The sequence below is a fragment of the Camellia sinensis genome, chromosome 9 (genome assembly GCF_055761805.1).
Source record: "Camellia sinensis isolate YWXY chromosome 9, ASM5576180v1, whole genome shotgun sequence".
Classification (NCBI taxonomy): domain Eukaryota; kingdom Viridiplantae; phylum Streptophyta; class Magnoliopsida; order Ericales; family Theaceae; genus Camellia; species Camellia sinensis.
This window is the reverse complement of record NC_138969.1, coordinates 200243739-200257659: the sequence shown is the minus strand read 5'-3', so window position 1 is coordinate 200257659 and position 13921 is coordinate 200243739. Positions and strand designations below refer to the sequence as shown.

Below are 13921 nucleotides of genomic sequence, written 5' to 3'. Positions count from 1 at the left end.
AAAGCTGGAAGAAGCTGCTTAACAAGTGAAGCATAAACCCACCCGGAACATCCGAGTTATCTCGAAACATTAAAAAAGCCGTAAAGCTGGAAGAAGCTGCTTCTGAACTAGTTCAACTGAGCGCAATAGCTGCAAGATTATCAATTCTAATTTAAAGATCAATTAGTTTTAATTGCAAGTTGTTTTCTGCTGTTCCATTTCACTTTGAAGCCCGAATTCCTAGTCAGAATGAAACGCAAATGTGACTGATATATAACACAAAAAACTATGGAATAGTACGTCTGTGAAAAATAAGTATGGCATTACCAGTATTGGTTTCATAATTCAAATTGCTGACTATAAATGTTAGGTGTTGGTTAATTACAAAATTCAATAAGAACACATTTCACTTGCCTCTTTCTAGAGTACAGATGGTGGTTATGTTTATGGGAAAACCTGTTGCTGTCCTGAGCAACAGATGGTAATCCCAGCTTTCAGCACTGCTAGTCCTCCCTCCCACCAATACTCATTTGATGTTGTACAAACAAACCTGTAGTAGTCCTTTAGCAGAAGAATGCTTCAGAGCCTATACCCATGCAAATGTTTAGCCCATCTTCTAGCCCTGTAAGGGTCATGGTAATCCCAGCTTTCAACACTGCTAGTCCTCCCACCACCAATACTAACGAAATCTTCTGTTCCATCAACTCTGTCTCTGTCTCTTTCATCCTTTATGCCCACCAGTATTTCCCCCGTCCTGGTGCATTCATCAGGTCCGCCCTCAATGTAGCTATATTCCACACAAACATGTCCAGACTCACCCAAAATTAATGGAATCCTCCTCTCCTCACCACCTCTTAGTTCTCCAAGCCTCGCAATTCTAGCATCCTCCCCAATCCTCAACTGAATTTCTTTGATCACGCCGCCTAATACTCTTGAGAGGAACTCTTCAAATTCATGCATGACAAACCCATTTGACGTCCCAAACCCAAATCCTACATGAAACCGATGGATTGGAATAGAAGCTTCCATATCAATGTGATGGTAAGATCTTGTTGGACTGTCAGACAGGTGCATAATACAAAATCGTGGATTTTTGTGGACTCGGTCACCAAGTATCTTTATCCCTTTCCTGAGCCCTTCAATTGGATCTGCTTGACCCATATAAAAAAGACGATCAATGACTTGTAGTGCTGTTCGCTTCCCATAGGATGTCATTCTCTTGAGGGGGAAAACACGTGCTGCTGAAGATGAGTAGGTGACAATGGCCAAACGATCAATGGGTCGAAGCGAGAAAACCACTAAAGCCATGGATTGCTTTATAAGTCTCAGGTGAGGTCCATTGGGGCTTGCAACTAAGACCAAGTCAGTTGCTGGTTGATGTGCTACTGTTACAGAGAGATAAGCTCTACCATTGGAGGTGCACAGGAAAGGAGTTTTTCCAGTTGGGGTAAAATGGTGTCCTGCATCTCCCGTACGTGTTGCTAATAGTGATGAGGAGTTGCTCAAGTGATGTAGTGACAGAAGTCCATGGGAATGACATGAATTTGGTCGAGTCACTTGCAAGGATTGATGTGAGCATGGGTGAAGATAGTTGGGATAAGTGAGCGGGACAGGTATGATAGTGAAATGGAGATGGGGATGATTGGGTGTGTGGTCAGGCTCAATTGGGTCATCATCATCATAGCGAGCAGAGCGTAGGAAGGACCGTCTGTGGACCCGGAAAGTGGCAATGGAATCATCAAGTATTTGAAGAATGGGGTCAGATTGGTTGCAAGAGAGGGAACAAGGTGAGTTTAAGTTCCGAGGCAGCTGTGTCCAATGAGCACGGCAAATGGGGCAGGTGACACTCCCATGGCGGACGTTGGAGGAGATGCAAGCAAAATGGAATGCATGAGAGCACTGGGCTGTGAATATTGCTTGGCCTGGGCTAGTGCTTATGCCATAACTCAGAGGATCAAGACATATTGCGCACAAATTCTGCCACATAAGAAACGAAAGTATAAGGTCTCAGAGAGCTAAAACTACAAACGTACACAAAAGCATGATTTCTAGATGCTTCAAGTAACCACAGAGCAGGATCAAAGAAAATACCCTTATGCTGCCAAATGCTTAGTTTAGTGATCTAGGATGACTGTTTTATCATTTTTCGAAAGCAAAGACATGATCGAAACCTTAAAAAAAAAAGAAAAAAAAAAGAAAAAGGTCATTTAAAGCATGTCTGGTCTTTCATTACATGGATGGCGTCTTATGGTCCTTGTGAAACAAAGATCCTTCTAAGGAAACTGTACTGCATGCCTACTTGTTTTACTTGCAAGTCAGGTTCATTTTCATGTCACACTCTTGTGTGGCCTTATAGCAGAGGCAATAATTAATTATCTAGGGAAATTAGAATGGTCATTGGCTCATTATTAGTAAAATAACTCAGTTTTTTTGTCATGATTTTAGTGTAATGATCTTATTATGCTATTTATCACAGCAAGACATGTCGGCAAAGTACATAATCCGTTCAATTTGAGTTAAAACCAAAGTAAATTAACTTTAAAACCATAGGCCGCTGGATTACCACTTTTGCAGAGAATCCGCATCCTTGCAATTTTGGATTAAAAGAAAAAATTATGGATGAGAATTGAGTTGTAAAATTAGTCATAATCACTGCTTTCTTTGTTGCGTCGTTTTTCTGTAAGGAAGCAAGTAGAGCAGAAAAAATGGAATAAATACAACAGCTGCCGAAGTGTGTGAAGTGGGCTAGCCCCCATATCCATTTTTGTTAGTCATATGATATGAGAAGGCTTGTGTGAAAATTGAATTAAAATCATACATAAATAAAAACACTGGAAATTCTAATATGCACCCCATTCAAACGGTGTCCCATATGCACCCTAATTATGCCATTTCTTTCATTAGTTATAACTAATTTTCTTCTTTCGTTATGATATTATTTTAGTCATGACTCTTGAGTTTTTCGTTATGTCTCGTGTTGTTATGACAAATTTTTTTTTTTAATTATGACTAAAAAAATTAAAATTATGTTATTTTTCTAAGGTGCATAAATAGTGTTTCCCTATAAACAGAGAGAGAGAGAGAGAGAGAGATATGTACATATAAAACGTGAATTGTTGTTGATATACCTTGGAAGCAGTGGTTGAAGAAAGGGGTTGGGTGGCAGAAGCAGAGATCCCTGAGTTTGGAGGAGGATTTGTGGGTGAAATTGACGACACCTGCAAGACAGAAAGCACAAATATATAAAATTAAACAACTATGTGCCAATGTAGATTCATTTTTCAATTTGGAACTGGACATAATCTAATCGGATTGAAAAAGCAAGCATTTTAGTAGAAAGAAAGAAAGAAAGAAAGGAATAAAAGGAAGAGAGACAGACAGTGAGTTTAGGGGAGGCAAAGGGATCATCGTCAAGAGGGTTTTGTCTGCGTGAGAAAGACCCGCATGTTTGTACAATTTTCCTTGCTGCTCTTTTCAGTTTCGACGAAGCTCCTCCTCCCCCTCCCCCCATTTCTCACTACCTACCTACCTGCCAAGTATTTCTCTCTCTCTCTCTCTCTCTCTCTAATCTGTCATTTGTGTTGCTAAAATCATCTTCTTGTTCTACCCAGAGCTGTTTGAATTGTTGTATCTGTAACGCACAGGAGGAGGAGGAGGAGATAAGAAGAAACTTTTTGTGCTTTGTGTGTTGGAGATGATTGAGATATGAAGCTCTCTGCTTTTTCTGTTTTATCACTGCAAACACTAACACTCACTCACTCACCTTTCACCATCCACCTGTCCTTTGTTTGTGTGTGTGTGCGCGACCCTCCCCCATGGTAACCCATACCAACGCCCAAGGAATATATATTAGCACCCTCAACCCTTTTTTTTCAAAATAAAGTACACAAACTAGAACTACACTAATCTCTCTCTCTCTCTCTCCATCAATCTTTAAAATGGAAAAATGTTTGAGTTCCAATTAAAATGTTCTCTCCATCAACAATGATATGAGAGCCTATTTTAGTAATTAGAAAAAAAGTTAATATATTAATTTATTGATTTATTTGAATTATATTATTTTTTTATTTTTTTTTTACCATTTCTCTCTCTCTACATATATTTAAAAATTAATAAATTAAAAAAAAACTACTTTTTAAAATAAGCCTATATAATGAGCTTTATTAACATGTGCCCTAAAGTCACGTTTATTTGACGGATTAGGTTAGATGGAATTATTTGTGAGGAGATAGGTAGTGAAAAAATTGTTAATATGAAGATTGTTAGCGATGAGATTAAATAAAAACGTGTTTGTTTTAATGATAGTGAGAGTGATGATTAGTGATGAAATTGCTAAATTATTTTTATATAAAATTAAAAAAAATATTTCTATATTAAAAAAAATTCTAAAACAAATGTAATTTTTTTTTTATACAAATAACAGGTAGCACTGGGGGAAAAAAAATAATAAAATAACACTTAATCCCCTCATTATTTTTTTAATCACATACCTTCTTCAACTTTTTTAATCCGATTGTATAAGGGGATTGTCAATCTGGTTGAACTAATAATTTACTAATATATTTTTTTAACCAAACATGCTTTCACAAGTCTAACCTTAACATCACTCCAGTCCTATCACTAATGGGGAATAACAAACATGACTTAACAGCACATGTTAAGAAAGTATTTAATGTTTGTAGTCACCCCAATTTGTATGGGAAATTGTAGAAATCAAATTAAACCAAACCAAGTCTTAAGTCTCATTAAATGGAGTTGGTTGTATGAATCATTCTTCTCCACTCAACTCTATCCAAGGTTATTTCGTTAGTCAAATTAAGAAGATTCATATCTCTATTTACTACACTAATCCACGTCAATCTATATCTACTCATTCCCCTAACACTATCATCTACCGTTACTGTATTGCATCTCTTCACTACTGTCTCTGTTAGTCTCCGTTGTATATAATCAAACCATCTAGTCTATTCTCTCTCAACTTATCTTCTATTGGTACTACTCTACCCATTCTCGAATATACTCATTCTTAACTTCGTCTTTTCTAATCTTGCAACACATCCACCTTAATATCCTCATCTCAGCAACATTCATCTTCTCTACATGTTGTTTCTTAATTGTCCAAGATTTCGTCACATACAACATTGCTGGTCTAATAGCCGTTCTGTAAAACTTCCCTTTTAGTCTAATGGGTACTCGTTTATCGTATAGTACTTTAGACGCACTCCACCACTTAAGCCACATCGCCTTAATTCTGTGGACCACATCTGCTCCAATCTCCCCAGTCGTTGTGATAATTGATCCTAAATAACGAAAATATTCACTCTTAGGTCGTTCTTGGTTCTCAATCTTCACTTCTCCTCTATTTCTATTATGATTGTTACTAAAATTACACTCTATATATTCTGTCTTAGTTCTGCTTATCCTAAATCTTTTAGATTCAAGTGTTTTTCTCCAAATCTCCAACTTAGTGTTAATAGAGATGGCAATTTAAACCCGGTCCGACGGGGACCCGACCCCCCGTCCTTGATAAGAGTGGTTTTTTCTCGAAAAATACCCTCGACGGGCCGGGGATGGTATTTAAAATTGAATCCCCGATCAGATTCGGGCCGGGGACGAGGATCATTTTCACAACCCCGGATCCGGCCCATCCCCGGTCCCGTTTCTCCCTGAAATAAAATTACCATAATACCCCTCTATCTATTTATATATATAAACCCCCTCCTTCTATTATACCTCTAATCTATCTCTCTCTGACACACTCTCTCTTTCTCTTTTCTTCTTTCACTCTCTCTCTTCTCTCTACAGACGCAATTGACTTCTCCTCTCGTCGCCTCCTCCTCATCCAGGCCACTGCCGCCTCCTCCTCCGTCGCTTCTTCCTCCACCTCCGTCGCCTCTCGCGGCCCCCTCCTCCGTCGGCTCCTCTTCTGCCAGGCCACCGTCAGATCTGAGAAGATCTCGATTAGAATGGGCAGAATTGATTGCCTCCTCCTCCCTCTGCCATGGCAGATCTGTCTCTATTTTTTTTTTTTTTGTTATTGATGTTTTTGTTGATGAAAATGATGTTGTTGATGATGATAAGCTAAATAGAGAGAGGAGAGAGTTATGGGGATTTTTCGGGGTCGGGGAAACCCGATCCCCGTTGGGGGGCAGGGGCAGGGGCAGGGGCAGGGGCAGGGGCGGGGGCGGGGGCGGGTGATGGGTTCCTCGCCGGGGATCGGGGTCGGGGACGGGGAATTTTGTAGCTTTGAGAATCGGGGACGGGGAGTGTGATCCCTGGCCCTGCCCCGGCCCGTTGCCATTCCTAAGTGTTAACTCTTTTTATAGTCTTATCCACTAATATGATATCATCTGCAAAAAAAATACACCATGGCACATCACCCTGAATATCGCACGTCAAGTCATCCATAAGTAAAGCAAAAAGATAAGGATTTAAGGTTGATCCTTGGTGTAATCCTACAGAAATTGGAAGTTCATTCGTCTCTTTAACATGCAATCTAATAGTGGTCACCATATTTCCATATATATCCCTAATCACGTCAATGTAACCTTTTATCACAACTTTCTTCTTTAACACCTACCAGATTATATCCCGAGCTACTCTATCATATGCTTTCTCAAGATCGATAAAAACCATATCAATGTCTCTTTTCTTTTCTTTATACTTTTCTATTACTCTCCTCAAAAGATAGATCATTTTCATTGTTGACCTACAAGGCATAAACCCAAATTGATTCTTTGATACTTCTGTTATATCTCGTAATCGACATTCCATTACTCTCTCCCACACTTTCATTGTGTAACACATTAACTTGATTCCTCTATAGTTGTTGCAATTCTGAACATCTCATTTATTCTTATATATTGACACTAAAATACTCTTCCTACACTCCTCTGGCATTTTCCTAGCCAACCAAATCTTGCTAAATAACCTAGTCAACCAAACAACCCCCTTCTTACCCTAACTTTTTCATGCTTCAATAGGTATATCGTTAGGTCCTAAACCTTTATTCAATTTTATCTTCTTAAGTGCAAACTTTACTTCAAAGTCCCTAATCCTATGATAGAACATATAGTCTTGGCTTTCCTTATTACTACCTAGTTCCTCCCCTTTTGACCTACCTTCATGTTCCTCATTTAACAACTTCTCAAAATAGTGTTTTCACCTCTTCTTAAATTTGATAGTTTTGTATAGAAGGCAGCTAAATATTCTTACATTTCTACTTTGAACCCCTACCTCTTTCATTTTTTTTTAATTCTAATTTTGTCCAAATATAAAATTTCATTTTTACCCTTACTCATAATCTTCGAATTCTAATTTTCCAAACCCAAACCCAAACCCTAATCTCATCTCCCACTACCTCTGGCAGTCACCACCATCTCTGACCACCATCCAACATCTCCTAGTCACTGCAACCATTACTCATTCTGATGTCTCCCCGTTAAGACCAAAAACCACTTTTGTAGCCTCCTTACCACTACCATTAAGAGAGAGAGAGAGAGAAGAAGAAGAAGAAGAACATGATGATGAGGATGATTAGAAAAATAAAACAATCAAAAAATTGTATCAATATTCATTTCTCTATTTGTAACAAAAATGATTGATATGGTGTTTTCAAAGCTCTTCGAGGACGTTGTTCTTAACATTGTCTTCATGCTCAAAGACGATCCTCAAAACTGGGCTAAACTTGCTTGCGTTTGCACCAAATTCTCTTTTTTCATTTGGTTTGGTAGTTCAGGTTTGGACCACCACCATTTGTTTGACGGTCTTTAACCGAACTACCACCATTTGTTCGGTATAGTCTACACCCAAACCTCTACTATTTGTTTGGTACTAATTTTTTGAACTAGGCAAGATGATTTCAAATGAAGAAAAATCAAACATGAGCATGGTGGGGGAGGGCTCTAGGGTTGTCTTGTGGGTGGCAACATTGATGAATGACTAAGAGGGAGAGCAACAGTGATGGGGGGTTGGTGTAAGATGGTGGGTGTGTGAGAGGTGGTGGCAGTGGGTCTGGTCTAGGGATGAGTGGGCAAGGACGACAAAGCTACCGACAGGGGCTGTGATGGCGGGGGAGGTCGTCGGCCAGAGTGGGTCATGGTTGAGGGACCGGTGAAGTGAGAGAAGAGAGACAAAATGTTGGGGTGAGAGTATATTTGAGATTATGGTAGGGGTTCAAATAAAAATGAGGAAAGGAGCAATGGTGGTAGAGGTTCAAAGAAGTGAAGGATCCTAAGAAAAAAAGTAGAGACAGTTAGCAGTTTTTTAATAACCATTTTTTTTTTTTGGGTACATGACAAGAGTACTTTTTGGATAATGAAGTTGTTCGTTGTATACCTCACTGTCTACTTCTTTTTTTTCTTCAAAACAAATTATATTATATTATAGTAAAAAAAAAAGAATGAAAAGAATTATTTGGCTTACTCATAAATGAGGTAGATGCCACGTATATATAATAGATTCATGATACAATTTAGAAAATGATATAAGTAAGGAAACAATACTAAATAAGTGATTGATACAATCACAGATTATATATATAATACTAAAAATAAAAAGATTTTATGTACTCTAATTTATATATTCAACACTCCCCCTCAAGCTGGTGTAAAAATATTCAACAATCACAGCTTGCCAATGGATGATTGGAAGAAGTTAGAAAAAAACTCAACGGCTAATCTAAATAAATGCTACTGAACAAATTTGGTAGTCCACTTAATAAAAAAGGCCAAAAAGTGTTTAATACAGCATCACCATACCCTAGAAAGGGAGATAGTTTATAGTTGTGCCGGATCGTTGTAGAAACTGGTCGGAACTAATGTCGGGACAATTTAAGGTCACGTTGAACCGTTGTAGGAACTGATCGGAATCAATGTCGGGACAGTTTATGGGGTCATGTTGGACCGTTGTAGGAACTAATCGGAATTAATGTCGGGACAGTTTAAGGGGTCATGTGACAGTTGTAGGAACTAACCAGAATTAATGTCGGAACAGTTTAAGGGGTTATGTCGGACCGTTGTAGAGACCAACCGGATGTTGAACAAGCAAGCGTAACACATACATAACTTATGACATGGTGTTGAATGATGATGTCAACAGATGATTGAGTGCGCCAATGAGCGACTTATTAGCAAGTGCACTAGGGGGGCTTAGCTGGTGCGTTAAGGGGGCGACTTGGGTTGTGCGCTAGATGGTGCAGCTTTGGTGGTTCACATGGTATATCACCATACTCACCATGATATAGGTATAAAACTTCCCTCAAACTCAAATATGTTTGAAGATAGAAACTTATGTGAGATTGAAATAGAGGGAAAAAAAAAGTGGAACAAAAACACACAAAAAAATGGATTGTGAGTAAAAAAAAAAATATGATAGCGATATTTGGGGTATGAATAAACTAGTGGATAGAGGAAGAGATCACCACGAATTGATACTGAAAGAAAATATGGCAGTGGAATGGGTTGAGGTTCGGTGGGCGGTCAAGGCAAGGTTGCTGCTCGCCGGTGAAGGAAAATTACTAGGTACTTAATCTAACTATGATACCAAAAAGAATGAAAAGAATTATTTGGCTTACCCATGAATGAGATAGAGGCCACGTATATATAATAGATCTTGATACAATTTAGGAAATGATATAAATAAGAAAACAATACTAAATTAGTGATTGATACAATCACAGATTATATACATAATACTAAAAATTTTTTTTTTATATATATTCTAATTTCTATATTCCACAAAACATAGTTGTGTAGATACAAATTAAAGACTGCAAGACATTTTTTCTAAAAATAAAAAAACAATTCCTTAATTTGGAAGGGCATATTTCATAATAAAATTAATTAAAAAATTATAATAAAATAAAATAATAGTTCTTTTTAAATAAAAAAAAAAATTACATCATAAATAAAAATTAAATTATAAATCAAATAAAATAATAGTTAATACTTTCTTCATTTACAAGTTCATTTAAGTCAAAACAATTCCTTGAAATGCATTGATAAATAATCCTTTGATACTATAATATTACAACAAAAAAGATAAAAATGAAAATCTATTTCCCCTTGTCACAATAAATAAGTAAATAAAATCTTGTCACGTTATTTTAATTTCTCATATTATGTTTGTATTATCCAAAATAAATAATAAAAATAGAAAAAGAAGGGTAAATCATCAAGTTTGTTGGAACGTAAAAAATAAAATTAAAAGATAAGGTGAAAGAAAATGCAAAGGGGTATTTTGGTCTCTATGTAAAATAATTTTTCTTCAGTCACGATAGCTTTTAAGTTTCTACAATTTTCTATATAACTAGAAATAATTGCACTGATTAAATATTTTATTAACATATGTCCTTAGAACATATGTTAACAAAAATCTTATATAATAGGCGTTAATTTTTAATTTGTCATATTAACTTTTTTATCACATTATTGTAATTTTAAAATTTTCAGCATTTCTCTTTAAAATAATTACAATATATTATAATTTGTTTGATGTAACTTATTACAACTTAAAAATTAACAATAAAAAAACATAAGTAAAAAATATCTCTCTCAACTTTCACATAACTAACATTTTTTAAGTTTATTTAAATTATTATTTTATAAGTAAAAACTGCACCAACTTTCAAGATTCATAACTAAAAAATAAAATAAAAAATCAATAACCAACTTAAATAAGTTTCACCAAATAGTATCATTACAATTCTCATAACATTTTATTTTGAATTTGTTTTTATTAATAATTCATTAATTATATAAATAAAAAATAATATTACCAGCATTGTTGTATTAAAATGTATATGACTTTAGTGTTAACGCCTATTATATTTTTCAAACCTTACAAGTGGTGGGTGTAATTTACTCTTTTTTTTCACTTTTTATCTTTTATTAGCATCTTTGAATAGTGAGAATTGGTATTCAGAATTTGATCTAGTAAAAATTAAGTTCATTCTAAATATGCATCAGTGTGTAAGGCTTTGACAGTATTACTAAAATGTAACAGTAACTACTCTTACAACATATTGTTGGCATCAGCAAGGATAGAAAGCCCTAATTAGAGCTCTAATGATGGGGCAGCACAAAAAGAAAAAAAAGCAAAAGAAAAACACATATCACATCATAAGTAGAACTCACTTGTTTAGAGCTCTCTTAGAGCTCTAAAACATTCTTCTTGTTGGCATATGCATGTTGCAGTTAGTGCTATTAGTGGACACTGGGAGGAAGGACGGGAGATGGGTCACTGCTGTGCTAAAGACACAGCAGACTGTTGTATCTCAATTTGAAGTGTATTATGAGCTTATTTTTATGATCCGAACCGTTCATTTTATAGGGTTTGTTAAGTATTTCATGTCTATCAAAAATCATATTAATCGGATATCAATAACTATATGATCGAATTACATATTTTTTATGTTATTTCTCAAAAGAAAAACTTATTGTTTATTTTTTTGATTATCGATCATATAGTTATTGATATTTGATTAATATGATTTTTCGTAGTCATAAAGTACTCAATAAATCTTACAAAATGTACGATTCAGATCATAAAAATAAATTTATAATATACCTTAAATTGAGACACAATAATAATCTCATTTTCCAAAGGAGTTTAATTTTATTGCCACACTTCAAGAAATTTATTTATTTTCACATTGGGATTGCATAATCAACATCGAGAAATTTTAAAGGTCCTATTAAAGCAACTTGAATACTAATAGGCATTATGCCTACTAAAAAAAAAAAAAAAATTACATATTGCATTTTGCCTAATCACTTTGCATAGTGTATACCAGAGACGCAGCTACATAGGGATTAGGGCCACGTGCCCTCTCTCATTTATTGAAAATTATATTTTCACCTCTAATTAGATTTTTTTATCGTTACCTTTAATTTTCAAATATGTTTTTAAATCTTTATATCTCATCTTTCTTTTTCTCTTTCTTTTTAATAAATTCCTTACAATTTGTTACTATAAATGTTTAATTTATCAATATATTCTCTTATAATTATTTCTATCTCTTTCATTTTTCTCTTATTTTTTTCCACATCGATCTTCATTTTTTTTTCTTTTTTTTTGTATGCATGCAATTATATTTTAAATTGTGATTATCATCATATTTAGTAATTAAAATAGCAAATAAAAAAATTAATCGGTTAATTAAAGCATAACTAAAACACATAATTTTAACATCATGTTGATATTTGGTCATTTTATCACCAAATGAAAATTGAATTCGGTTAAGTTTTGTAATTATATGGCTAAGGATTTAATTTAATGGTGCCACTCATGAATCAAAATCTTTGTTCTGTCACTGATTTCAACAACACAATCTATTCTTGAAATTGTTTTGCCTAGCCTCCAAAATTCTCGAAATTTAGCTAGCTAATGAATTAATTCTATTGGAGGTGCTCTTACACTTTACTCTTTATTATTATTGTATTTAAAACAAAAAAATTTCAAATAAAAGAATTCAGGTAAATATCTTGAAAAGAAAGAGAATCAAACTGTAAAAAGAAAAGCTTCAACATCAAGCTGCTACCTTAACTTTTTTTTTCCTCCTTTGATGGGTATAACAATTCAAACAAATTTCGATTTTGTAACTTTGGGCAAAAATCAAGATTTGAACTTCGTGCTTTCCATGAATAGAAAAAGCACCAACACATAAGAGAATAATTTAAAAAAAAGAAAAGAAAAGTAGTGTGTGGAAAAAGTAAAATAGAGAGAGGAAGAAAAATGACCGTTAGATTTGAATTTTGAAGTTATATTTATTTAGGTATGAATCAACAAATGATGATGAGCAATGATGATGTTGGAATTGCGGTCGCTGTGGGTCTTGGCCTTATTTATTTATTTATTTATTATTATTATTATTTTGTGGCCTCTTCCACCTACAATACAAAAGAACTTTATTAGGTTGGACTTTGCACGGGAGCAATTCTTGTACGATTAATAATTCAATCATAAAATTAAATATATTTTTCTACAACTCTGCTGGGACCCTAATGGGGTGATCCCAGTGAACATCCTTTTAGTGTCACGTGTTGGTTTGGGATTGACTAAAAATAAAAATAAAAAAAATTTATTTTTTAGGCCAATCACAGGAGACCCCAGCACCCTTACTGGAGGTCTCAAGTTTTATTCATTTTTCTAATATTTTTTTATTATTTAATAGGTCTCATTCTATATGAAAGCATTTTCATTGATTTTTTTTTTTAAAAAAAAAATGTGTATTGATGTAGATAAAAGTGAAACTTAAAATGAATATTGTGTAGTGTTGTGTTTAAATCATGTTAAATTTGAGCCATGTTAAAAAATCTTAAACACGAACAGAACTAATTTAATAATACAAATACTCACATAACCTATTAATAATTGTATCAATCCATGAATGACATGTTTAACTTGCTTGACCTTATATGACTTATAAGAAACATAAATATGTTGTGTTCATGATTATGATTTTGTTTACAATAGTGATTCATTCTCCTAAAATTAGAGTTCTAATTAAGTTTTAATAATGTGAAAAAAAATAAAAAAATAAAAATACAAGGCTAAAACATCATATTAGATAATGCTCACACACACATTAGAACTCATTTTCTAGAGCTCCCAAATATTTTTCTTTTGTTTACATACCTATTTAATATATATATATATATATATATATATATGTTCATGGTTGTGCGTATTGCTTTACGTAAAAAATGATCAACCGTAAATTACTACCTTCATATATGTTTTGAGTTGAGAATTTTTACCTCAAGTGATATCGAATTTTGTGTGAAATATTATTTATTAATTTAGAGAGTGAGTGAGTATTTCATTAATATAGTTAAAGTTGACGTTAAAATTCATGTCAAATGAAAATGAATCTACATAGATATTCATGTAAAGAAAAAAAATAAAGAAATTTGGAAAATGTGTAAACACCACTCTCTTC

At 34.4% G+C, this 13921-nt stretch overlaps 1 protein-coding gene across 1 annotated transcript; it reads right to left on the bottom strand.

Annotated features, from left to right (window-relative positions):
• Positions 1 to 280: 280 nt before the first annotated feature.
• Positions 281 to 3938, bottom strand: LOC114295422 (putative E3 ubiquitin-protein ligase EDA40). Its single transcript, XM_028239638.2, has 3 exons — positions 3359 to 3938; positions 3108 to 3197; positions 281 to 1956 (listed from the first exon to the last, which is right to left on the bottom strand). The coding sequence occupies exons 1-3, from the start codon at positions 3488 to 3490 to the stop codon at positions 559 to 561; spliced, it is 1620 nt and encodes a 539-aa protein (XP_028095439.1). The 5' UTR covers positions 3491 to 3938; the 3' UTR covers positions 281 to 558.
• Positions 3939 to 13921: the final 9983 nt, after the last annotated feature.

What these genes read in the sequence shown, in the direction of transcription:
- LOC114295422 (XM_028239638.2), bottom strand. Translation starts at nt 3,490, where the DNA reads ATGGGGGGAGGGGGAGGAGGAGCTTCGTCGAAACTGAAAAGAGCAGCA. An exon ending in TTGCCTCCCCTAAACTCACT is followed by an intron (nt 3,198 to 3,358) that starts GTCTGTCTCTCT and finishes TCTGTCTTGCAG; the next exon opens with GTGTCGTCAATTTCACCCAC. An exon ending in CTTCAACCACTGCTTCCAAG is followed by an intron (nt 1,957 to 3,107) that starts GTATATCAACAA and finishes CTTATGTGGCAG; the next exon opens with AATTTGTGCGCAATATGTCT.